General features: G+C 28.1%; 3 protein-coding genes across 7 annotated transcripts; 2 read left to right on the top strand and 1 right to left on the bottom strand.

Annotated features, from left to right (window-relative positions):
• The first annotated feature begins 534 nt into the window (after positions 1-534).
• LOC130451009 (zinc finger protein 184-like) lies at positions 535-13,672 on the top strand. Of its 2 annotated transcripts, XM_056789792.1 has the most exons (13): positions 535-894; positions 962-1,136; positions 1,545-1,717; positions 2,001-2,280; positions 2,508-2,758; positions 2,808-3,078; positions 3,406-3,734; positions 5,921-6,184; positions 7,294-7,591; positions 8,296-8,389; positions 8,447-8,649; positions 8,860-9,119; positions 11,349-13,672. In XM_056789792.1, the coding sequence occupies exons 1-12, from the start codon at positions 754-756 to the stop codon at positions 9,096-9,098; spliced, it is 2,718 nt and encodes a 905-aa protein (XP_056645770.1). In that variant the 5' UTR covers positions 535-753; the 3' UTR covers positions 9,099-9,119; positions 11,349-13,672. The 2 variants fall into 2 exon arrangements, with proteins under 2 accessions (XP_056645770.1, XP_056645771.1); XM_056789793.1 differs by lacking the exon at positions 5,921-6,184.
• A 1,002-nt stretch (positions 13,673-14,674) lies between these two features.
• LOC130451010 (zinc finger protein 420-like) lies at positions 14,675-26,333 on the bottom strand. 4 transcript variants are annotated; one of them, XM_056789795.1, is made up of 13 exons: positions 26,242-26,333; positions 22,329-22,437; positions 22,107-22,263; positions 20,064-20,236; positions 19,435-19,642; positions 18,738-18,805; positions 18,250-18,685; positions 17,918-18,201; positions 17,432-17,590; positions 16,925-17,129; positions 16,611-16,704; positions 16,362-16,555; positions 14,675-14,833 (listed from the first exon to the last, which is right to left on the bottom strand). In XM_056789795.1, exons 2-13 carry the CDS (start codon positions 22,410-22,412, stop codon positions 14,808-14,810), a joined length of 2,088 nt encoding a protein of 695 aa, XP_056645773.1. In that variant the 5' UTR covers positions 22,413-22,437; positions 26,242-26,333; the 3' UTR covers positions 14,675-14,807. The 4 variants fall into 4 exon arrangements, with proteins under 4 accessions (XP_056645773.1, XP_056645772.1, XP_056645774.1 ...); XM_056789794.1 differs by lacking the exon at positions 26,242-26,333 and adding an exon at positions 25,825-26,136; XM_056789796.1 differs by lacking the exon at positions 26,242-26,333 and adding an exon at positions 25,825-26,136 and having other exon boundaries at positions 18,256-18,685.
• On the top strand, positions 26,319-27,498 carry LOC130451011 (gastrula zinc finger protein XlCGF28.1-like). The gene is made up of 2 exons (XM_056789799.1): positions 26,319-26,778; positions 26,905-27,498. The coding sequence occupies exons 1-2, from the start codon at positions 26,409-26,411 to the stop codon at positions 27,408-27,410; spliced, it is 876 nt and encodes a 291-aa protein (XP_056645777.1). The 5' UTR covers positions 26,319-26,408; the 3' UTR covers positions 27,411-27,498.
• Positions 27,499-27,843: the final 345 nt, after the last annotated feature.

Here is a 27,843-nt window from a genome sequence, read left to right as displayed (position 1 = left end):
ATGTCAGTTAGGAATCTATTTTTGAATAAAAAAAAATATAGATAGGGTATATAAGTAAGGGCTCCTGTAAATTTAATTAATCATAAATTAGGAACGTATTTACTATTTTATTTATTGGTACAAATTTTTTAATTATAATAAGCTAATTCAGTAAATATCGATAGACTTTCGAAAATGATTATATATATATATATATATATATATATATATATATATATATATATATATATATATAAACATCTTGAAAATTTTTAGTTTTGTTGCTATGGATACGAAATTTATAGTTATACCACATACGTTCTATCTCCCTTTTTTACATTATTAAAACGGAAAGAAAAATATGTACATTGTCTTTTCTTCGTTCATGGTCGCCAACATCAATTCTTAAGCTTTGGGGACCTTAAATTCCCCACTTGCCACATATAGGTGCCGACACTGTCGAATTCAGTATAAATTTTAGTTTTTACTAAGTACGATAAGAATATATTATGAGTAAATTTGGGTTACTAAGTATCAAAATAACATATAATCGATAAACGTTTATATTTAAATTCACAATATTTATAAAAACAAAACATATAAATTGAAATTTTAAATATACCGCCTTACGAAGCTGAAAGCAGAGATATAAAAAGGAAACGGGAAATGTCAATTTTGCCAGTGCTGTCGACTGAGTTGGCTTGGGTTTTGTCAAAAATATAATGAAGTGATTTTGATCACAAATTATCTAATTTAATTACAACTTCGATTAAAATGGAGAATGTAAATCTTAATCTGATTTGCAGAACTTGCAAATGTGTGAGTCCACATATGCGATCGCTCTTCGAGGGATATGAAAATCCTCATCAGAGTCCCCGTATTGACGAGATGCTAATGGCCTGTGCTTCAGTTCAGGTATTATAAATAACGCCTACTATAAAAATATTTACAAAATTATATTTCGATTGTTTGTTCTTGTTAGGTGATATGTGGAGATGGTTTGCCTACTTTGATATGTCAAATATGTGTAGAACAATTAAAAAACGCTTTTCTTTTCAAAAAACAAGTGGAAAAAGTAGATGTTGGTTTAAGAGAGTACGCAAAAAATCTCAAAGTAAATGAAATTAAACAAGAACTACAAAACTCGGAATTTATGGGTAAGTGTAAAATTTTGAGCATTTATTATAATGTATTAATTTACTAGTTCACAATTTTCGAATGTTTATTTAGTATATGTAAAATTCATTTGATGGAGAATATTAATTTGTTTATGAATCATCTGTACGTGCAGTTAAGTAGAATCTAATGTAAATTTGGAAAGCAGGCAATGGAACAAATAAAAGTTACCATTTTCTTCATCTTGTACTTCTTCATATTGGTGCCTACTTCAGAATTATGCAAACTGTTTTTACTTATTTAATGGTTTGTTTTGTATTTGTAATTAGTTCAGTCTGAATTTTTCAAAAATAATACCAAAATTGTGGTGAAAAGACAAAAATATATCATTTTTGTAAATAATACATTTTTTATTCTGTGGAGAAAATTTATTGAGTAACATTTTTTAGAATCTCTGAACACTCTCGATAGTATTTTAAATGAACCAGCTACAAAAGATGTGTCAATTACTGGAGAAACTGCTCCTCCTCAAAAGTTTGAAACTGACTATATTCAATTTATGGATAACAACCAAATGCTTCTTACATGTAGAGAATGTGCAAAAATGTTCACAACTTTGGAAGTAAGTAAACTCATTGTTCAGTGATTTTTAAAAATTATTAGGATTACATTGCTTTTGTATCTAATCTCACCCAACAATTTTTAGTTTTTCAATAGTTAACTACTTATCCACATTAATTTATATATTTTGTATATAATTATCAGTGTATCAAAATATTTACATTTAAGTCGAAAATCTAACAGAATTTACTCATAATTTACCTTTTAATCAATTTCCTTGCATGTAAACAGTATCCATGGTGTGAATATATTTACATAGTTTTCACAGAAATTTTTCTTGACAGGGTTTACGATGCCACAAACGTATTCACACAGGTGGTATGTACAAATGTAAACAGTGTGATAAAGAATACACAAGACTTAACCACCTACAACGCCATGAACAATCCCATAACAGAAGAAAAGTCCATGTTTGCAGAATTTGCAGTAAAACTTTAACAAGGATGGAACATTTAAAACGTCACTTGGTAACACATTTAAGGGAGAAACCTTTTTCATGTAAAACTTGTAATAGGGGTTTTAATCGGATTGAACATTTACACAATCATGCACCTAGATGTAAAGGTTAGTATTTAGGCATTATATTATTCTGGTTTGTAAAAAATCAAATCTTGAGAAAAACTGATTAGGTTTATAATGATGTTCACTCATTACTGTCTCTTAGTTTTATCATAGGTCATTCTTTTGTGTAATGATCTTTTTTGGCCCCACTTTTTAACTACAGTATGTAGTACAGAATATTTATGTGTACTTTCATGAAGCACTCTTTAGTACGACATTTTTTTTAATAGGTGACACTGTATATCCATGTGATATTTGCAATAAAGCCTTTAATCGTGAAGACAGCCTCGAGGTTCACAGAAAAATGCATGATTCTACCACTCCAAAGTTGCCTACCATTGAAAATCTCGATAATATTGAGGATCATTATTATCAAATTGATCAAGATCCTTCTGCTGATTTCTCTGATCATTCAGACGTAGATGAATGCTTTGAACCACAAGTAGAGGTGACTGAAACGACAGAAGATAATAAAGAAAAGGTAATGATATATTCGCATCATTAGTTCTAGTTTATAATTCTGAGTTAAGGTCGCAGCTGAAATTTCAAATCAAGAAGAAGAAAGCATTCACAGTGATGGATCTATTGGTGGTGGAGATATTGATAATGATAGTGATGAAGATGAAGAATTTGATGAAGATAGAAAGGATATTGAAAGTGGGGAGGAGAGAGATAATAAAGATGTTTCTGGAGTTGATGATGAATGTGAAGACCAAAAAAATGTTAAACTTGAAGAAAAACCAGCTGTTGATGAAGATGAGGAGTATATTAAAAATGTTATTGCTGAGGTGGAAGGTGATGGTAAGTATAAATTGACAATATAAAATTAATAGTCCCAAGTTTTGTGTTATTTATATGAGTCATGTAATATACATTATCATTTATGCTTCTAAATGCTCTTGATTTAAAATTAGTTTCTTTTATAATGTTTTAAAAATAGATGGCAGTCATCAATTAAATTATTTGTAGCTGAATAAGAATTTTTAAAAAGAGCTATAAATTTAACTTGAACAATTTAGGTATTTTTTATCATTTCCAGCTTTTCCTTTCTTATGAATATGAACCATTTCTAAAATTTTTCTTTTTCATATATGAGATTCCATTCCAAGAATTATTTATTATTTATAGGATCAGATGATGATGGTGATTCTGATAAAGAAAGTAATGATTCTGATTATGTTCCTCAGAAGAAGGCTTCGCCACCTGTCAAACGTGGACGAGGAAGACCTCGTAAAAGTGTTGATTCTCCTCCAAAACCAATTAAGAAAGAAGGAGGAGCAAGAAGAGGTCGCAAACCCGGGTCCAAAAATAAGAAAACATTGATGAGAGAAAGAGATATGGTTATAAAAGAGGAAGAAGATGATTATGGAGATTATCCATGTCCAGTTTGTAATGAAATGTTTAATACTATGAGTAAATTGGACAGACATGCAAAGATCAGTCATGAAGGGGCCAAGGTAATTAAGTCTAAAGTATTACTACTACTACTACTACTACTACTTGAGTGGTAAATCTCAATTCGAGCTAAACAGTTTCATTTCATACTTAATATTCAATTTGATTCAGTACAGCCTAAGTATTTATATATTACACAACTTCAAATTAGTACTATCCCATGATCACTTATAAAAAAAGTTGTTTAAATTCATCATTATTGTGATCAAATTCAAATTTAGTTTGTCACAAACTGATCATTGTTCTCTTGCAAAATAAATTGCATTATCTTGAATTGAAAATTTCTTTTTTAAACATATATAAAATTTAATAAGCAACAAAAATCTTCATAGATTCTTAAATGTTTTTTTACTTGTACCAGTTTCCATGTTTTTGTTTTATTTGTGTTGATATGTATCATTTTTTCTTCCTGCCATTGTTTTGGTCTTAATGTAGAACATTATCAATCATGTTTAGTGCAATAACATTACTTGGTGCCTGTTAATGGAAAGATGTGAAATATTAAATGGCAAGTTTGATGAAAACAGCTTGATTTTAAATCCTTGAACTATCTCATTAGTAATTTTTTTACGTTTAGAAAATAAAGTTGATTTTTAAAAATAAACTTTCCTGTGAGTGAAATATAAGTCGGGGTTTTTCGCCAGCAAATCCATAAGAAAAACAGTGAGTGTCAACTAAGTCCATTCTTAAGTTATCCAGGAAGTTGTGAAGGAAATCAGTATTAGAATCTTGCGAGGGGCAGCAATAAAGAACAAGTGGTGAGTAATTTTTGTTTATGTCAGACTCCTGTTCTAATGTTAAATCCTTTAGCGAAATCGAGAATTATGAAAAATCAATTATAATCGCACTGTCAGTTTTATACATATATAGATACATTTTTTTGAAAGAATATTAAGTTTGTTTAACTATATAGATTTGCACTAGAAAACCACAGACCATAATTCATGAAGAAAGATGATCCTAAATATAGGAGATTCCAAAAAGTTCATATAGCTACGTAATCATTAGCAAGCTGCTAAGCTAGCTTAAAGAACTTTATAATTTTGACTGCAGCGAAAATTTGATGAAGATAATTTCTACTTTTTAATTTTATCACTTATGGATCTTATTAATATTCTATAATTAAAAGTGCTGACCAATATTTTTTCCCTATAAAGTGATTGAAAAAGAAATAGTATAAAAATTCTTTTTTCTATTAAATCAAAAGAAAACTTTTGCTATATCAGCAGCCATAGACACTAATATTATTGATATAAAGGAGTTGGAATTTATAAATAGAAAGATTAGTATAACACACATAAATATTAGGATATTTCAAATTTGAAGCATAAAAATCGTTTTCGCTATTTATATTCCAATTGTTAATCCAGAAACCTGGTATTATCATCTCATTTCCATTTCCTCCAAGCACCCAACAACTATTATTCCCTACATCTTTCTGACTATAAATGAAAATTATTACCGATATTGCTCGCTGCCTGAGAGGATTTGAAACTCATAGATGAATCTTAAACATCAGTTTTGGAATTTTTTATAACAATAACAGGAGAAATTAGAAAAAATAGTCATACAATTTCCAGTAGGATAAATGGAATTTAAACAATGGAATAGAAAAAGAGTATTCCATTCATCACTTGAATATAATTCATAAATGGAGTTCATAAAGTCATATGCCATGAGAAACAAGTTAAAAAGGAAAAAACATGCGGGACAAACTTCGCTTTACATTAGGCAAAATGAAATTTGGACTATGATATTGAAGCATCTATAAGAGTACTCTATTAATTACTAAAATATTATAATTTATATTCCGATAACAATATTAAAACATTGTTTTGATTCGTAGAGATACAAACAGGGTGTGGCACAAAGGGTTTTGAATATAAGTAAAATCCGAAATCGTTCATTCATAGAGGTTCTACATTGCACTGAGTTTAAATGAGCACTTCCGGTTATACCAATAATCGGTTCGGTCTATCTTCATTTCAAATAGATTTTTATTTTCAAATCATACATATTTCGTATAAAGTTTATAAAGATGTGCTATGCCAAAAATGAAGCATGAAGATATCCTGAATTATAAGAAATATTATAAACCTTATTCTTAAGTAAAGTACAGTAAATAGTAGACTATATATTTTTCATCTAATTGGAACTAAGTAGTCATTTACAAGGTTTTTATCTTTAGATACACAAATGTAATGTATGCAGTAAAGCGTTCTCTAGAATTAATCATCTAAAGAGACACATCACTTCCCATTCAACTATTAAACCGTTCCGTTGTACCGCATGTCCCAAGAGTTTTAACAGGCGCGATCATCTTAAACAACATCAAAAATTACATGAAAGGACCAACGATTATGAATGTGAGGTCTGTCAGAAACAGTTCAATAGAGCTGATCACCTCGCCAAACATAAAGCATCTAAACATGGCATAGGAGAAAGAATTTGTGTAAGTAGATAGTAAGATTCGAGTCTTTCACCAAACCTTCATTAAATGTATAAATTTATTAGTTATTTTAAGGTCTTTGTCAAATAATTAAAAATGTACTTTAGTATATTCTCTAAGGAGTTGAGATTGTTAAGTCGTTAGTCGTTGCTACCAGTTTGTTATGAAATCTTTAGTACAATTTTTATTATATTAGTTCATTTATTTGATAGTAACATGTTCAGTACTATAATATATAAACAAGTTTCTATTCTCTTTTGATATCTGTCGACATTGTTAAATTTGAAAATCTGTTATCATCAATAAACCCTTCGTAAATCTAGTTATTACCAATGTATTCGGCTCTTCAATTGACATTCTTAAGATAAATGGTAACTAAGTGGATTTTGGAGTAGTGATTCAAAAAATTGTGGATTATCTACTTTGATATAATTAAAGGAACTAAATTTGCTTTGTTTTTTTTTATAATTTATTTAGGTTATATGTTAACGGTCGTGAACAATTGGTAACAGCAACTAAGATAAGACCAACAGCAAATTGAATTTGTTATAAACTGAATTTTTTTTATTTGTACAAGAATTTAAAAAATATGTTGCAATGCTGTCAGTTGTCTAAATTCAAAATAGTTTAAATAATAGGAATTACACTTTAATCGATTTTTTTTTATTTGAAAAACATTTCATTTGAAACATTTGACAACATTGCATATTAGTTCGTTAGATGAATCTTATACGATTTTACATTGTTTTATGTTTATAAAAGGATAATTTCAATTCATTTAAAAGAGTGTGGATTTCACTGTTTTCCTAACCTACTTTATTCCACTTTTGTTGTAATTGGAAATAGGTATACATAATTTCACAGTAATTGATTATTTTATTTGTTTGGATGTATTTCTCGAATTACTTGAAATTTTTTTATAAAGAATAATAACTATTTTCTCATCTTGCTATACAATTGCAGATCAAGATTTTCTAACTAACTTGTAAACAAATATGAAAAATTGAATATTTTCATGAGAAAAAACCTTTTGAGATTCTTTTCACTGCGAATCGATATTATTATATCCTGTATCAATATGTTTTTCTTTTAATCAATGGTCTTCTTTGTAGGTAATGGGCGAGAAAAAATATGAATGTCCTTTATGTCACAAATTCTTTACTACAGAGAAATATAAAGATGTGCATGTAGCTGGTCACAATGGTACTAAAGAATATTCTTGCAAAGTGTGTGAAAAAACGTTCTTGTCTAAATCTCATTTAACTGAACACATGAAATTCCACAATGAACATTCCAAAAAGTTCCTTTGTTCAGAATGTGGACAAAGATTTATAAGAAATGATTATTTGGTTATACACATGAGACGACATAGAGGAGAAAAACCATTCAAATGCAAATATTGTGGAAAAGGTTAGTATGCAAAAATATTTGTTAACACACAATAAACAAGGAAGTTGCAAATGAATATCAAATAAAAAACCACGTAGTCGTCCAAAAATATGTTTTACTTATCATTATTATTCAAAGCATTTACTGTTGTTGTAAACCTCAGAACATATATAAATTTAAGATTTAAACAAAAATTTATTGAAAACTGTTTGGAATAGTATGCTTCTACAGAATAGGAACATGCAGAAGCTTCTAGCGCCAATTTTTAACCAAAAACCAAATGTATACAGTATTTTCAATCTATGTTTTCGAGTATAAATAATGTTCACTGTTTCAAGTCGATTAAAAAAGTTTAAGCATGAATTAATGAAAAAAAATGATGTCTGCTACATTTAAATTTAATGCTAAAGGTACCATGTAGTGTGAACTCTATCTGAAATGTCATTTCAAATATTATTGTTTGTTTGTTTGATAGGCTTTAATGCTGAATTGTCGTAGTTGAAATATTTTGTCTGTCAAAAACTCTTTACCCTTTTTTCCAAACGTAACTGTTATAAATGTAGTAGCGTTAGCTGGTGATCATAATACTATGTATCATTATATACATTAACCCAAATAAACCAAATATATAAAACATGTTTTAACGGTCATTATCACAACTAATATTGTTTTTATTGTTATTGTTACTTGTAAATATTTTATTACAAATATTCTTACATCTCTAGGTTTCCCGAGAACAACAGATCTGACTGTACATGAAAGGTACCATACTGGCGAAAAGACTCATTTATGTACAATTTGTGGTAGAGGATTTGGAAGGTAAATTTTTTTCTTACTATTACTACTTATTAATTCACTTATCTGGATATTTTTTAGAGCATATAATCTCACTGTTCATATGAGAACACACACTGGTGAAAAACCATACCAGTGTACATACTGCGATGCTGCTTTCGCTCAAGGTAATGATCTGAAGGCTCATGTAAGACGCCACACAGGAGAGAGATTCCAATGTGAATTATGTACAGAAAGTTTCCTTATGGGCTACTTGTTAACACAACACAAGAGAACTGTCCATGGTATGTCATTTTAATACTTAATAATTTATTTACCATTTGGCGACAGTTTTAATAATTATCTACAGCAAATGTGTAAGGGTCTGGAATTCTGTGAATATGCATTTTATATTTTGTTACAACTTCTATTAATAAAATTCAAATAAACTGTTATTTCGATTCAAGTTTTAATTGTAATGTGTCAATACATTAAATTAATGCCTAATTTTTCAGGACTGAATGTGGTAAGCAACATAAGACGATTACAGCCAGTTCATAAACAAGAAAATCCGGATGAACCACCACCGATCACAATTCCACTACCAAAACCTGTAATTCCAGACAATGTCATGTTTAACGCCTTACATGCGAATGCTCTACATGCTAATGCCCTTCATGCCAATGCCCTTCATGCTAACGCTCTCCATGCGCAATTGGCTGTTGCGCAACTCCATCATTTAACTCGAGAATAAGTAGAGGAAATATAGTCATTAGTAAGTATTTTTTCCAACAATAATTTTGTTAGGTTAGGACAACCTTTAATATGTACGGAAATGCACGGCCACACTGTTTGTCACATGCTGATACAAGAATAGGATTATATTCTAAAACTGTCTTTACAACCGAAATTGAAACTAACAATACAATAGGTTCTTTCCCCTCAAGTAGATTAAATACTTGCACTATCTATATAGATAAATTATGTATCTTTTTTTAATTCAATTTATTGGTCATTGCATTATTCAAATTATCAATTAAAAGTAAAAAAATCATGAAATATTGAATGTTACTCGCTTTACCCTTTTCAAAGTCAATTTAAATAGATGATTTCACCAAGAGGACTTAATTTGTGTCCAAGCCTTACCAACACTATAAAAAATCTACATATTTATATTTATAGTACCAAAATTTTAAATTCATCCAAAATTTAGAATTTGCTGTTTCATTTCAATTTGCCGACTACCAAGTTACCTATAAAAGAATTAAATTCCGATGGATTCTACATTGTCAACTCCTCATATATTTTGACAGGAATAGGGTACTTGCATTTATTTAAAAATTATTTATTTTTTTGTTTATTTTATAATTTCGTGATATGAAATAATGTCAAAGAGTAAAATATTTAATTAAAAGTGAAAAAATAATATCTAATTATTTAATTGGAAATCGAAAAAATTTCGAATTTTTAACTACATAAGAAATCGATTCTCATTGGTTTTCAGTTGTGACGTCATAGGTTTAATGAAAACATTGAGCAGTTGTCTGCTAGATGATCACGAGGTTATCATTGCTGGCAACGTAGTATGTGCTGTTATAATACAATTTATTAGTTACGTATAAATAAAACATTTTTCTATATATAAGAAATAAGGTACTATAAAATATTAAAATAAGATGAATTTGAATCTTAATTACATTAAAATGATCCTGGCAACAAGCATAGTTACATCTCGCAAGTTCGTCAAACTACCAACATTTTGAAACCATTTTTTGTTGTTTTACTCGTGGTATTTTTACATCCTGGCACAGAACACGATTTATATACCATTTTTCAGTTTAATGAAAGTTTAATAATAACTCTTGTTTTAGAATAACCGTTGTATTTACTTTGTATCATATGTTTAGTGTTTATTTTATACCTATGACGTTACGCTATAAATATTGATCAAAGAATTGAAAAAAATATATAATAAAAGTTGTATATACACTAACCAGAACTATTTTTTTCTCAAACCATGCAAGTACTCTATTTAGCCTCAAAATACATCGACTGTTCTCTAGTTCTACTTGTTCCATGAATTGACAGTTTTTTTCTTATACACAATTCTCATATGAAAATTTACCTTGTTAAATGCATTGAAGTATTTTGCTTTATTAAAATAACTTAAAAACCAAACCAGTTTTGAAATAAGTAATAAACTGTAAACACTCAGAATTATATAGCATTTTCCAATTTCGCTTACAATTCGATAGGAGTGGAAAGTTGAATAATTTCAGGTATTCATGCTATATCTTCACAATAATTTGTTTGTTAAATTCAGCCAGAGAAATTTGGGATGCAATATTTTTACATACAAATTTGGCTTGATTTTATGGTGCTATTCTAAAACATGAAAACTAAAATAGATATTACAAGAATATTTCAATTCAGGTATATGTAAACTCTTAATTTTCAAAAATGTATAAAATCATACAAATAAACAAAATTTTTACAGCTATAAAATAATGAAGGAAATCTAACCAAACCCAACCCTGTATTATAATGTTAATTAGAGTGTACACATTTAGTGAAAACCATTATCTCTTTTCTGTTTTTTGATACCTACTCTGCCTACTGTACTCGGGTACATGTGACACTTTTTAGCCGAATTTACCAGTAAACGACCTTTGTGTTCACATCCCCCACCCATCAGTGTCTTAAATAAATTGTTAAAAAAACCATGCACGGTATTTATCTAGGTAGTCTTTATCTATACGTCCTATTGCATTACATCAACAAAAATACAAGAATGCATTTCAAAACTAATGTATTTAAAATTTGATCAATTCAAAATTGGTAATTACAGTGTAGGGGACAAAATTATCCAGCTATCAGATAACCAAGTTATCTTCAGTGACAGAAAGAAAGTCTACTTTGTTCATTTACACCGAATTTTTGTTGTTATTTTTCTAATTATTTGGATTCCATTTATAGTTGACATTTTTGTTTTCTCTTGTTTCAGGTACACTTGCCTTTGTAAATACCATGTGGTCATCTAATTAGGTTCACAAGAAAAGTTGTTATTAATATTTAAGAATATTTACAGTAATCTCGTCGTACATATTAACTATGTAATATATTAGAAAATAGTGACTAATAGGTACTAATCATATAGATCAGTATCAGTGTAATTTTATAAAACTTACTGGAACGCTAATTGTCTTGATATTTCACTTTTTGTCTTTCAATTATATAGTTTCTTATGTATGGATTAAATGCACATCTCTAATTTGTAACGTAATGAGATACGAGTACTTAGTTACATGTGTTTATTTCAGGAGGCTGTAATATTTTCAACCTCTCTACATACTTAATGATAATAATTTGATGCTATTTGAATATTATCTTTAATAACGTTGCTTAAATGTTAGATGTTATGGTATTTTTAACAATTTTTTACAATTTAATATCATAGCCTTGTGGAACTAACATATGTTAACTGAGAATGTAGTAAATAGTAGTGGATTGACTAGAAATTTCAGTTCAGATTAAGATGCTTAATACATTTTACATATGTGCAATATTACTGAAGAAAATATCATTTATTTGATTCCTATATATGACAGTAATTTGGTTGTTAATTCTTGTTCTTTAGTTTTTCCGGAAAAAGGATCATTTGTCTTGTACTAACGTCATGAGGAATATATATAAAGTAATGGAAGTTGAAAGGTGAGGACTTTTTACAAAATTGGGTGGAAAAGGGCTCCAATTATTTACTTCTCAAAGACTGAGAATATTCACACTAAAATTTATAATGGGAACATAATTTTGAAAAATAGTCAGATTTCAATTGGAATTTTATGTTATTCATAATCTGTCTACTACTATATACATCGATTGTTATTAATAAAATCAATTATGTATCTAATTAATTGAAAATGTTTGGTAACACTAGTTTACGTGGTTTCTATACCCCAACTAAAGGCTCTTAATTATATTATTTATTTATATAATACTTAGCTAAAAAAATAATAATAAAAAGATTTTGTAATATCTGGTTTTAGAAATACTTGCTTATAAAATTAGGTTAACTTGATGTGAATAATAACAGAATATTTTCGAAATGACCAATTTTTACCCTTTTCATTATTTTTTGGTCAATTTCAGTTTTTTATACCAAGTTTGTTGAGCAGCAAATGATTCTTCAATGACATATTCACTCGTATGTATTGAAAAGTTTTCAATGTCAGCCATATCTTCCTAATTTTCACTTGTTTCGTTTCCCAAAACTTGTTGAATGACCAAGCAACTTTTTGATTGGCAGATACGAGACTTTCAAACTGATCTTTCAAAACTTTATAGATGTCTTAGTTTAACATGTAAAGGAGGTAGAAAAATGATGTTTGGATTATAAAACGATAAATTCCACTGATGTGAGCAAGATGCATAAAGTATTAACTTAGATCTTGGTACTTGTAAATATCTAATAGATCATTTATTGAGAATGATTAAATAAATGTGGAATATTTTCTTTACATTGTCATCTTCTCATATATAGGGTACTTACATTTTGTTCACATTATAATTTTTTAATGTCTGAAAGTAAAATATTTAATTAAAAGTGAAAAAATAGTATCTAAATTTTTAATTGAAAATCGAAAAAATTTCAAATTTTCAACTACATAAGAAAACGATTCTCATTGTTTTTAAGTTATGACGTCACAGGTTAATAAAAACACTGAACAGTTGTCTGCTTGATGATCACGAAGTTATCGTTGCCGGCAACGTAGTGTGTGCTGTTATAATTCAGTTTTTATTTATTAGTTACGTATAAATAAAACATTTTTCTATATATAAGAATGAAGTGAATAAAACTATTATAAGTTAATTTCTTGCATTACTACATAATCATGTTAAAAATTGAAAGTATAATAAATAAATTACTATAAAATATCATTAGAATAAGTTAAATTTGAATCTTGATTACATTAAAATGATCCTGGCAACTGAAGTAATTACATCTCGCAGGATCGTCAAAACGACCAACACTTTCAAACCATTTTTGTCGTATATTCGGATTTCTTGGCATCATAAAAAACTTTATCAGGTGTTTTAGTAGTAGTATTTCTACATCCTAGCATGAAACACGATTTTTATACCATTTTTCAGATTAATAATATCTAACGCTTATTTTAGAATAACTGCCGAATTTATTTTGTATCATATGTTCAGAGTTTATTTTATACCTACGATGTCACGCAATATGGCGACCTTGCTGAAATGTTTAAACTACCTACAAAATTTTTGTATTTTTAATAATTTTTTTCTCTATAAACAAAGGATTAAAAAAATTATAATAAAAGTTGTTTATATATAATCTATCCAAAACTATTTTTTTTTTCTGAAATCATTCAAGTACCCAATTACAGAGACAAATCGGATGGTACATACTTGTTTTCTGGGTTCGCAATTGAAATCCAAAATAATGAAGATATGCACATTTTTAAAGAATCTATGATGAGTTTTCTCTTCTTTAAAATTGTAAATTGTTCACAAACATATCAAAAATGATCAGAACTTTGTTTGCATTTTCTACTTTTTAAATTAAATTTGAAATGAGATATTAGACGCCGAAGAGTAATTGATGAATATTAAACTTATGTCATGATACGATTGGAGAAAAAAATGTGACGTGGTAAGAGTTTTTATGTTATCACTTCTAGATTTAAAAAATGTCGACTGACTAATTGATACAGTTGTGTTGGGTACATAAAAAAGTCAAAATGTGTAAACTAGTGTAATTTTTTATATGATGTATGAAAACATATTTATAATCATTTATACAAGTATTCAGATGAATTTTATTTCCTTTATTTTATAATCTGTCCATTATACAGATATACACATCGATTGTTATTAGTAAGTATCATATTCAATAAAAGTGATTGATAATTTTTTATGCGAAAATATATTTATATTGATTTATGAAGGTATGCTATGGATTTTAATTAGCTGTAAATATTATGGTTATATGATAATAGTTATATAATACAAAGCATTAAAGTAAGGTTTTTTATTGTATAACTTTATTTGTCAATAAATATGCCTTTATCGAAAAACTACAACATTTTTTATTCACACAAAACCGCCCAAGTTGAAAATTTTTTGATTAACATTAGTTGTCAGTGGCTTTTATTCTTGAGAAGAAGAAATTGTGACAGATTAATCGAATTGACAAAAATAATTGAATAATCCATAGTTATATTTCATCACCTGCTTCCCTAATGTGTCTACATCAAATCTGGGCACTCCAGAACGAAATTTAGAGGTTTATTTAATAAAATCATGTTTTCAAAGAAGATATTCTTTTATTGCAAATCTGAACAAATTTAACAAATCAATAGTGAACAACACAAAATTCCTAAAAGTAAAAAATTGAACTACAAAAATGTGATACCACAAACAGTTTCCTCTTGCTGCATTAACCCGATTTTGATTGCAACTGAGCTGAAATTTAAAAAGTTATTATTTAAGAAATAGATAAAAAATAAATATTATTCAAGAACATCTATATAAAAAAAAGAGTAGAAAAATAGAATTTTGGATTCTATAACTATGTAGTTTTTTGGGCAGGTTAGTTCAGTTCTCTATTATCCACCAAGAAAGTTTCTTCTTCACTATATTTCGGATCTACCGGATCCATTTTAGTGTATGTGATTTCTCTCTCATACAAAGGGCTGTATAAACGATTGGTTTATATTTTTTTCTTTTTGTGTTTTGACTATGGCGAGTTTCAATAACTAATAACGATATACTCATTATCTAGTATACACTTTCTTGAGAATGAATACTGAATGTGAAAATAATATGAAAAAAAATCTCTTGAAATATATTATGTTATATTGCTCTCTTGGATTTACTAGTTTGTTAGTGCAATGGGTTGATTTATACTACTTACATACTTATAAAGTCTGAATATTCTCAAAGGATTTCTTTTTATTCTAAAATTATTAACTTACTATACTCAAGAAGAACCGATTTGTATTTAAGTTGGCAGCCGTTTTTACTTTTGGCATATATTATGATGTAAATTGTAAACATAAAGTGAACATTTTGTTTTTTCTTGCGTTCTTGTTATTGTTTTTATTAATATGAAAACAGTTTAACACTAATTAGAAAATTGACTCAGATAATACTCCCAGTACAAGCATTCATCATTTATCCCCCCAAAAAGTTACAGAGCAATTTTAAGCTACTTATCATCTACAGAGAAGTGAAACATTGTGAATTTGAATAAAAAAATCTCAGATGATGAACCAGAGCCAAAGGTAAATGTGTTTAAAATTATAAAAACGTTGGATAAGTTACCAAAAATAGCACTTTTGTATGAAATGAACAGATCCAAATTTAATTTTTAGGAGTTGCTAGATCCATTGTGTTTTGTATTATTAAAGAATACAGAAACACTGGAATAATTGTAGAAATCTTCAATGATATAACTAAAAATATAATTTCGATGCTTTGTTCATAAATTAAATTAAAATTAAACACCAAATTTGAATAAAATTTTAACTAAAATAGAAAAATGCCCATATTTAGCAAAAATTTTACAAACAAATTATACTAATTTTCATATTTCATACGTTACCGATGAAATGGCACAACACAATAATAAAATTGTAATTAGCCTGCCTCTATATTATTGTGAATTAAACCCTATAGAATTGATTAGGGTAAAAAATGAAGTTGCAGCTAAAAATACTACTTTTAAACCAAAAGATATAAAGAATCTTATAATTCAAGACTAGGATTGTGGATGATCTTATAGAACCGATAATTGTTTCTTTCTCATTTGGAATTTTGCAATAATTATTTGTGTTTATATAATTCTCTGTTTCAGATATTAGTTTAGCACCATCAATAGATACATTGTCGTTTTTTTACTCGATATGCTGGACATATAGGCGCATCAAAAATTAAATTAAAGAAATAAATACAATGATCTAATAACAAAGTCCATATTAAAATGGCTTACCATGTACAGTTCTCACATGTCGTGTCAACAATATAGCCTTGTTGAAACCTTCAGTACATAATTTACATTTGTATCTCTCGTGGCTGTGGAGTAGTTTGTGATTCTTAAGATCCTTACTCTGAGCGATGGCAGCATTACACTGGTATGATTCTTCATCAATATGTGTTCTCATATGAACAGTAAGATTATACAGTCTAAAAAATATTATATTGGTAAATTGATAAGTAATAATAGCGAGGAAAAATTCACCTTACGAATCCTCTACCACAAAATGGACATAAATAGTTCTTTTCGCCAGTATGGTATTTTTTATGAATATTCAGTTCACTTAATCTTATGAAACCTAAAGAGATAAAAGTTTATATATAGATATTTGAAATTATTATTAATATTATTACGAAGGCAATTTATGTTTAGTAGTTATCCTTGTATATGTTATTTATATAATGATTAATTAATTTTATTAATATCAACATTTTCTATACAAGTTTTAGATAGTCTTGTATATAAAGAAAATTATATTATATTATTTATTCATTTTCCAAACATTTTCAGATACCAACCTTTTTTACAATATTCACATTTAAATGTTTTCTCTCCTCTATGACGTTTCAAGTGTGTATGCAAATTATCTTTTCTGGAAAATGTTTTTCCACATACAAAACACAGGAAGTTCTTGGAATGATCTTGGTGGGTTTTCATATGTTCAATCAATAGAGATTTAGACAAGAAAGTTCCTTTGCATATTTTACAACATTCATTACATAGCTACAAAAAAGACCATCAATTTAAAAATATATTGGTAAAGTAGACAATTTTATTGATTTATGAGGAAAAATATTATGTTTACAATTTCAAACTATAAATAGCAGTATTATGTTACTATTGTATAAAATTGCTAATATAGTAAAAGTGCAGGAACGATTTGATTTCATTTCGTGATGAATTATTCCCATCAGCTGATGAATCAAAATTTACAACTAAGTATATTTTACTGAAAAAGTTTCATCTACTTATATAACTTCTTTCTTGTATGTAAGCTTCGATAGCTTAAATTGTTTCAAACATACCTCATGCTGCTTCTGATGTAGTTTAAAAGAATCGCTCCTGCTAAAATTTTTGAGACACATGGTACAATGGAACGGTTTAGTAGTTGAATGCGTAACAGTGTGTCTGTTTAGGTGATCAGATCTGGAGAACTCTTTATTGCATGAATTACATTTGTATATCTAAAAAAAAATTGTAAACTAGCACATAGTACACAAAGTATTACATAGTGGTTACAGTATTCATCTGAATTTCATAGTAAACTAAGTGTTTTTGTCTTGTTATCAATCTATGTAACTGGGAGTTCTGTCTATTACAAAAATTTGAGCACAAACTGGAAAGAACATATAATCAAATGAAAAGTAAATTGAGAATGAAATCTGAAAACTTCTTAGCTACTGTCATTCGGATATAATTTTAGGGAAGTAGATATAAAACTTAGAAGAAGGAAGCAGTTTAACATATGTTGTTATGTACCGTCCAACTAATAATACATTTGGCTTAAATACCTTGGTTCCTTTGTGACTAATTTTTACATGACGGTCCAATTTAGCCATGGCATTAAACATTTCATTGCAAACCGGACATGGAAAAGTTCTATTTCTTGTATTTTTTTTTGTCACTTCTCTTTTTACCGTTTCATGACTTTTACTTGCTCCTACATTTATATTGATTGGTTTAGGATGAGAGTCAACATTTTCTCTTTGATGTTTGACAAGTGGCGATGCCTTTTTTTGATGAAGATAATCCAAATCATTATTTTCTTTATCAGAATCACAGTTATTCTCTGAGCCTGCATAAAAAAATTATGTTACATGTACTTTACATAATATATACTTACCACAACCTTCAACTTCAATTTTAATATTTTCAATATACTCTTCTTCGTCAATTGACAATTTGTCTTCTTCAATTTCAATACTCATTTGGCGTTCCCACACATCATCAACCTCATTATTCTCAATATACTCATCTTCGTTAATTGACAATTTTTCTTCAAGTTCAACATTTTTTTGATTTTCCCGTATATCATCAACTACATTATTTTCAGTATGCACATCTTCGTTAATTAAAGCTTGTTCTTCTTCAACACTTTTTTGGCCTTGATACAAATCAACTCCAGTACCATCTTCATTATTTTCTTCTTCTCCATTCTCAATATCTTTTCTATTTTTATTACATTCTACAACTTTATCGCTATTATTCACAATATCTCCACCCTCAATAAATCCATCATTGTGAATACTTTCTTTTCGACTGGAAATTTCACTTGCGGCCTTAAGTGATAAGAATTATAAACTACAATCTAAGATGAGAATATATTACTACCTTTTCTTTATCACTTCCTATTATTGCAGTAACCTCTACTTGTTGCAGTTCAAAGCAATCCCTTACTTCTAGAAATTAAAAAAATATATTGTAGAAGGCTTTTTATTGAATCGATAATAGTTATCTACATTGATATTTTACTATTAACCTTAATCCTGCCTTTGCGATTAAAGGCTTCAATTGTCAGTTCCAAACTACTTAACCAGTCTGTGAAAAATATTGCATTTTTACACAACAGAAAGTATAATCAATGCAGAATACTAGTATAATGACAATACTTATGTTTAATCTAAAGCTGAATATTATTAGATACTTTGGGCCCAAGCCGGGTAGAAATAATACTATATAAAACATATTGCTACTACTACTTGCTATTGCTAGTCCCAAGGAAAAAGTTAAAAATAAATTCACATTAACTTAACTTGAGCAAAGTATCTATTAAGGTAGGAAATTCTTTTGTTGATAAAATCGATAAGTTATAGTTTATAACTAGAAGTTAGGAGTCGTTTGTTTTGTATTGTGTATTATTTCCTTTTAAAAGTAAAAGTTCAAATTTTCTTTCAAAAATAAATGTGCTTCACACATCCATAAATAATAACATATCATTGGGAACGCATTTGGATATCTAAATAGTATCTGGGTTTGTGATATTGGGTCAATCTATCCTATTGAAACGTATATTATGAGTTGGAAATACCTGAGAACATTCCCTCTGTTAAATGTGTTAGCATGTGAAATTTCAAATGTTCCTTTCTTTCCAAAGTTTGTCTGCAAATTTTGCAAACATAAACAATTGTGTGGGATTGTTCATGGCGTTGTGGTTCTTCAATACTTGTAAATTCTTCATCACATTGATCATTTTGAAATATTTCTCGTGTGTGAAGAGCTTTGACGAATTGTTGATTCTGTGAAGAAAAATCATTTAAAATATTAAGTAAAAAACTATTTATTATCTTGATTGAACTTAAGGAAAAAAAAGCTAATACAAAACTCTAGACGGGGCACTGACTACTTTTCACATAATACTAGCAACTTGATGTAGATATAGTTCCAAACGAGAAAACTATTTTAGGGTACATTATATTAATAAATTGGAAAAATTCGATGAATGAATTTCGTAACATTAATATGAAATAACCATCAGAGAGAAAAAGGTGAATGATTAAATCAAGATTATCTTAATATTACACTAATATATTAGTAAATAGGATTTTCATTAACCTACCTAAGCATTTATTATAAATTTAACTGATTACAACAAAAGCTGAGAATAGAGAGGAGGCAATAACACAAATCCTGAAATTTTCAATAATAAAAATTATTTACCTCCACTGTAGAAAAGGTTTTATCAAATTTCTCAAACTCAGAGAGTATTTCATTGATGTTTATACTTTGCAGATCAAAGTCAATTCCAAGTTCTTCATGAGGTATAGCTTCCCCAGTGATTGCATCATTTGTAGCTGCTTCATTTAATAAAGCATCAAAAATATCAAATGAATCTAAAAATGAATAAATATATTCCCTTTTTAACCTATAGGGTGTAGGGGTGTTAATTTTATTATTTAGCTAATTCCATATGAAAAGTTTCCAGTTTTCAAGATTTTTCCTAGCGTGTTGTTCCATGTTGTTCGTGGTCTTTCTTTCACATTTTAAATTCCCAAATTTTTTCAACTACCTCTATGTTATCCGTTCTTTGTACGTGACCCACCATCCCAGGTGTCTCCTTTCTGTGTATTCATGTATGTATTCAGCTTTTAAATCTTCTCCTATATGCAATTTTCTGAGTCTATCATTTCTAGTAACACTGTTTCTTCTATTCTTGCCTCCCTCTGTCAATACCCAAGATTCTCAGCCGTATGTAAAAATTGGCCTGTGAATTGTTTTGGACACTTTATTTTGTTTGTTTGGAGATTTCTTTTTTGCTTTTGAGCCTCTTGCCTAATGCATAATATACTTTGTTCGCATTTTCTATTCTATTGTTTTAATTACTAATCCTGTCTTCCCACATAATTCCTAGGTATTAGAAGCTACGGACTGTTCTTGTTCTTGTTCCAACTCTAATTTCGAATTTTTCTTTTAGTTTAACTCTACCATAACTTTGAATAGTAATGAGCTCAGAATGTCTCCTTGTCGCACCCCTTTTTGTATTGTGAATGTCTCTGATTTCATGTTTCTGGTTATTACCTCGTTCTTTTGTACACTATTTAGTGACTCTTGTTAATTTTTTACAGGTTCTTCCATATTTTCGTTCGTGAGACTTTATCAAAACTTTTTTCATGTCAAGGATTGCAATGTATACCACTTTGGATCTTGCCATTCTTCTACATATTATTTCCTTTCCGAAATCCACTTTATGTCTCTACAATTATTTGTTCAGAAATCTTTAGCAGTGTACATAGCAGGGATAGCCTATTATAATTATTGTAGTCTTTGCTGTCTCCATTTTTGTGCACTGTTAGTATCATCATGTCTTTTATTTTCTGTGTTAAGTAGTCCTACAAAAGATTCTCTCTAGCACTCCATTAAATCTACTTAATTTACTAGTACTTCCCCTGCTCGGTTCTTAATTAATATATTTTCTACCTTTTTGTTGCCTCTAAGACCTTTCAATACTCTAAGAAAAGTTTCTTCTATTACTGAGCAATGATCCACACAAACTTATCCTTAACTCTGTAGGTCTCCAGGACGAGAATAGGTGATTACAAATTTATATACATTTATTTCATTTTTTATTTCTTAGACCTTTTTATGTAGTTTTATTGATAAATTATCTTTATTTCAGGCCTCCTTTAACTGATAAATATAATTATATTTTGATATAGACCACAATTGGTCTAAACGGTAAGATTTTATTTGTTTTTTAACGAAATTTTAATGAAAGGAGAATTAAAATCAGGATAATTTATCAACAAAACTATATATTTATTTTAAGTCTCCTTCAATTGAAATTTTGTTTAAAAACAAATAAAATATTGACGTTTAGACTTATTGTGATCTTTATCAATGTTTTGATATAGTCTAACACAAGTCAAAATGTCAAATTTTCATCTGTCTTATAATATATAAAATTATAAAAGAAACTAATTTTTAATGAGAAGTGGCCTAAAATGAATAACATTTAGAAGCATAAACATATCAAAAGATCTAAAAAATAAAAAATTTAAAAAAAATTGCTGATAAAATAAATTGTCAATGTCAATTGTCAATGATATAAAAAATGTAGCAAATTTACTGTACCTAAATTTACGAATAATAATCAGCTACAAACTGTTTTCAATACATAGTTTTCCAATATAATTTGCCATTTATTGCTTATTTAACCTATTTAAAAGCGATTATACTGAATAAAATGTACAAAATTGTATTTACCTGTAAATTGGAAGTTTTCTAGTTCTTCCAAAAATTTTGCGTGCTTTTTTAAATCATCATCTACTTGTTCCACTTGTTTTTTGAAAAAATAAGCTTTTACCAATTGTTCCACACATATTTCGCATATCAAAGAAGGGAAATCATCTCCACTTACCACCTAATAAATAAAATTTAATTTGTAAATATTTTTGTGATGATAAGTGTTGTTTATCTTATACGTACCTGAACTGAAGCGCAAGCCATAAGCATCTCGTCGAAACGGTGACTCTGATACGGATCTTCATATCGATCGAAGATCGACCGCATATGTGGACTGGCGCATTTGCAAGTTCTACAAATCACATTAAAATTTAGATTCTCCATTTTATCGAAATTCTAGATAGATCAAATTTTATGAAATCAATTTCATCATAATATTTGTTACAAAATCATAGAAATTTCGGTCGACAGCACTGGGAACAATGACATTCTCCATTTGCTTCCTCGATCTGTGCCTAATAGGCGGTGCATTTAAAATATGGAGTGTGGAGAGAAACAATTTGTGTATAGGAAATATGTCCGTCGAAATTTGTTAAATAAAGATGACGCCACTTTAGCATCAATGTAAATTTCTTTTAAGTTATATTTAATATATTATTTTGTACAACACTAGTCGTAATAATGGAATGTTTGAATCAAAAATGATAATTTTTTAACTAGAAATACTTCAATTCATCTACAATTGTTACATTCATTCCATACATTTCGTCTACGCCAGCGCCATTCTGGTACATTTTAGAACTATTTATCGTATACAGCTAAGCACTCTTTCTACTTTTCACTTTATTTATACTGCGCATGCTTGTGAATGCGCAGAATCGAGCTGAAACATTTGAGGATAGAGAAAACGTTATCATTCTGTCTTCCTTAGTCGGAACAGCTTCCACTTATAGAAACTGTCCATATCGAAGTATTACATATATGCTTATCTCCTATATGAGATAACCCCACCTTCTCTTTTCCCTCCATAATTTAAAATCACCAATACACTGATTTTGTACTATTTGGAAACAATTTTAAGGTTATGTTTGGAACGTCACTACGTGTCCTCTTGCATTGTTTACATTTTACTTTTAAAAAGAAATATATGAAAAAGACTTAGAAATGTTGAAATATATATTTTTCATTTTAGATTGTGAAACATGACCCTAGGTATTTTGATCTATTGAGAATAAAACTACATTAAAAACGGTGCATCAACATAAAATTATAGCAATTTTTAATTTTTCGTAATTTGCTCTACTCAAGCTATTTAAATTGGATAATTTACTTTTAGATTAAAATGATTTATGGAATTTATTCTCATATTATAGGTATACAAAAAAATACAACAAGGAGCATAAGGAAAACTACCATAAAAAATAGCGAAATAAAATGTAAAACTTTTCCGTACGCATGAAGTAATGGTTAGGTTGAATTCTCGATCCAGTAAACCGAAAAAATGTTTAATAATGTAAGTAGAATTTTAAGGTTATTAATGTTGCAATTGCTGCAGATACTTGTCGAACATTTCGAGATAAATTAGGTTGCCTGGAACGTTCTAAAATTTTCTGCCAATTAAGAGATTTTAGTGATCAAGTTAGATGTATTGAGGTTTGTTAGGAATTAGTGAATAAATGAATAATAAATTCTGTCCCACATTAATAATCAATATGTAACATTAATATAATAAACAGGTAATGTTTTAGTTTTGATTTTATTTTTTCAGTATATTTAATTAACTAAAATTTGTGATTTATGAATAATATACATTTCTCATATTTATTAACTTTTTCTAAGGTCACTTATTATTATATTTCATTATGTATAATTTACAATTTATGTCTGTTATTGCTTCTTAAAGAGATTAGGAATAGAGTTTATACTTTTGTTGATGCAGATATTGGTATTGATATGGATATAGGTGTTGATGTATATCTCAACTTTCAATATTTTTATAGGGATTCTCTAAAAACGTGTCATGTAACCTAATTTATCAACCAATATGACAGCAAGTGACTGCAATTTAATATGAATTATGATTGACAACTGTGAGAAAAACTCTTTTAGTGATGAAAAAAAAAGAAAACACATCCCCTCAAGTATTATAACAGCAGCAGTCCATAAATAGAGAAATGTTCAAATAACTGAACACTTATGTTAATACTTTGAAGGTATTTTTATTAGTTCTTATAAGTTCCATCGCTAGATTGGATTTTGTATTTATTACTAAAATAATAAAGAATTTACACATTTATTTAAATATGTCAACATACTTTCATTACTCTACAAACATCTAATTAATATGTACCATAGAATTTATTCACTTATTGGCACGGATGAAGTTTGATTATTTGTAAATATGAATTCATTTGCAATAGAAATATATGATCAAAATACTTAAGTTGAATTAATTCATTTGAAGCTCTATTTGATATGAATTTTAACACGGGAGCAGTCGCTACGCCAACTTTCACGCTATTGGTCGCACGTGAGAGTTTCTCTCACAGCTCCTTTCTAATAATTTATTACGCTTTTCTTTACCCTTTAATTTTACATAACCATGAATTTATTAAACACCTGGTATCAAGTTTTATTTTAGATGTTTGGATGGTATGGTATAAGAAAAAATAATATCTTTTAAGAAAAAAAGTTTATTGCAATTTCGTACATTATATTACAAATAAATTTTTTTTTAATTGAACAAGTATAATTAATTTGTAATCACACATTTTCAATTAATGACATTGTCATGTATATATATATATATATATATATATATATATATATATATATATATATATATATATAATGACATTATAATAGGCTACATAATTTTACTACCAAAAATTGAAGATTAACTGGGTAAAAAATTTTTAAACATACGTTTCACAATTATGAACTGAAGACACAATAAATACAAAAAATTCAAATATTTAACTGTTAAAAAGTACTCCTAATTAGATAACAATTAATTTACGTCCCAACATTTTTTAAATTTTCTTCAACTATTGCAAAGAATAGTGGATAAGTAATCCATTAACAAAAAATTGAGTTATAATTATTTTTTATAATGCCAAAAAAAATTCATAAACTTAACATTTGAGCACTGATGTGCTCATTGTTTGTTTTGATATTAAAGCCCCAACATTTCTTCAAATATTTTTAACTATTGCAAAGGACACTTCATAAGAAACTTATTAATAAAAATTGGTTTTCAGATAAGAATCATGAAATATGTATTAATCTTCACTTTTTGGTAGTAAATTTATGTAGTCTATTGTCATTATTTGTGTCCTCTATTAATATTTTTAGTTTATATTCATGGTAGAAATCTGTGAATAACTTATGGGTAATCTTCTTTATGGTCAAGAATTAGTTTACTGGCTCAATCAAATCCACTTTATTGAACTTGGATGATAAATGACAACTAAGAATCCTTTACAGTACCTCGACACAAAACATATAAGGGTAAATATAAAATCATAAGAATAGGTACATTGTTTTAATCAATATAAGAATAAATGTTGGCATATTTTAAATTATATTAACTTGGAACAATTCCAATATTTGATAAAATTTTGCCTGTAAATTTGTGAATCAAAATAATACTGGATTAACAAATAAGTTTCCTCAATTTATTATATATTGAAATCATAGACTAAATAGTTTGAAATTATAAACATTTGAAAATACTTACTTAAGAATACCTATGTGTAAATTTCAATTCACAAAATCAAAAGAAACTGTAGACGTCTTTACGATGCGAAAATTCTTTTTAGTAATTTAAAATACAATTTGTTTGTTAACAAACACCACATACTATTCACAAACATCAGCTGAATATAAATAAATTTATTTTGGAGTATAATACTTTTAACATGCTTATTTCTTTGTAGGCACTTATTTGACATTATGCTTTCTAAGCAATTCTACTAATTTAAAGTAAATTTCCTTTCAAAATTTAATCAATTATAAATATTTATATCTTAGGTTAGGTTTCCACCTTTGATGTGCATTATTGCCAACTTTTGGTAAATTTGAACGTGATTAACGAACAACGTCAGAAGAAAGGGATGAAAATACGAAATTCAATATAGCAGACGAAGATACTTACTGATATATTAGATTGAAGAAAGTGTGAAAATAAAAGCATATGGCAATCTTGCTTGAAATACCAAAAATAATTACTTCGACACTGATGTCAAATTTCCGACATATGTCTAATTTTGCTGAAAAAAACTAATATTTTGAATCTAAAAACAAATTAAAGTGATTAAAAGTATGGAAAAATTAAACATTATCACTACAACAAGCGATCCCAATGAAATAGAAGATTTAGATTTAATAGTGACAAACACTTTTGAAACTGAAGATTTTGATGCTACTGAAGAATTTCTTGCAAAATGTACTTCTATACATGCATGTCAAGTTTGTGATGAAGTTTTTAGAAGGAAAAAAGATTTGATGTTACATATGAATGAAAGTTATGATTGTAGAACGAAAAAAATTTTTAGGTGTGTTGAATGCCAACAGATGTTCCCCACTGTAGGAGAATTCCAATTACATCTAGTATCTCATTTTCAGGATGAGCAATCTAGCAATAAGAATGATGGAGAGACTTCTGATATTGTTTGTGAGTTATGTGGAAAAGGTATTTATACTTTATTATACTAATCCTACTACATTTTAATAATTAAACTGCTCATAATTTGACAAATCCAATACATATTTTACATAATGTAAGTTGTATGTTTTATCTCCAAATTTTGTATTACAGATTTTACTGACGCTGTGGAAAGAAAAAAACACCTTGAATCCCATTTCGAGAAAAATGGTTCAATACTCTGTCCAACTTGTGGAAAATGTTTATGTTCTAAAGAGATGTATATGAGACACAGTCTTGTACATAGTTACCAGAGTGGTAAAATGCAAAAAATGAAAAAACAGAAACAGTTTCCTTGCAAAATATGTAACAAAGGATTTAGCACTGCTTCAACTTTAAGAGATCATCTTTATTTGCATACAGGAGAGAAAACTTTTGAATGTAGTTGTTGTAAAAAAGTATTTGCAACCAAAAGCTCTTTAAGATGCCATTTAAAATTGCAGTTTAAACCTTATACAGCAGTTAATATAAAATTGGAAGATGAAATTGATAAAAAAGTTATGGAAAAAGATTGTTCTGTTAAAAAAGAAAAAAATCAAGACATCAACATTGAAAGTACATTCAAGTCCAAGGATGAAATAAATAATCAAGTCAAAATTGAAAGAGCTAATATTTCTTAGTAAATTTCCAATTATTAAAAATATGTCTTATACCAATTTAATCTGGAATAAATTGTTTTTACAACTTTGAGTTAAATGAAACACACCCTTCTACGATATTTTCTGTTGTTACTTTCCCACATAATTTCTTCTATTCCAGTCATATGTTCAACATATTTATTCTATTTTTAACATATTTCTCGTCTTGTGAAAAGTTTTCATTTTGCTTCACAAACATACGGTAAATGTTATACGAAGATGTTCATTAGATTTTGTAGTAGCTTTTGAAATGGTAAGTATAAGAATGCAAGATGATGTTATTTTTTGATTTTCCACATCAACCATATAGATCAACAATTAATATAATTTGCTTGGAGATGGAGGATTTCAATAATGACAGCTTTCAGTTTGTTTTGATTCAAATACTAGTAATCCATACTACCAGCAACTACTC

The sequence above is a fragment of the Diorhabda sublineata genome, chromosome X, assembly GCF_026230105.1.
Source record: "Diorhabda sublineata isolate icDioSubl1.1 chromosome X, icDioSubl1.1, whole genome shotgun sequence".
NCBI classification, from domain to species: Eukaryota; Metazoa; Arthropoda; class Insecta; order Coleoptera; family Chrysomelidae; genus Diorhabda; species Diorhabda sublineata.
The sequence above is the reverse complement of the archived record's forward strand: the minus strand, read 5'-3'. Positions and strand labels throughout refer to the sequence as shown.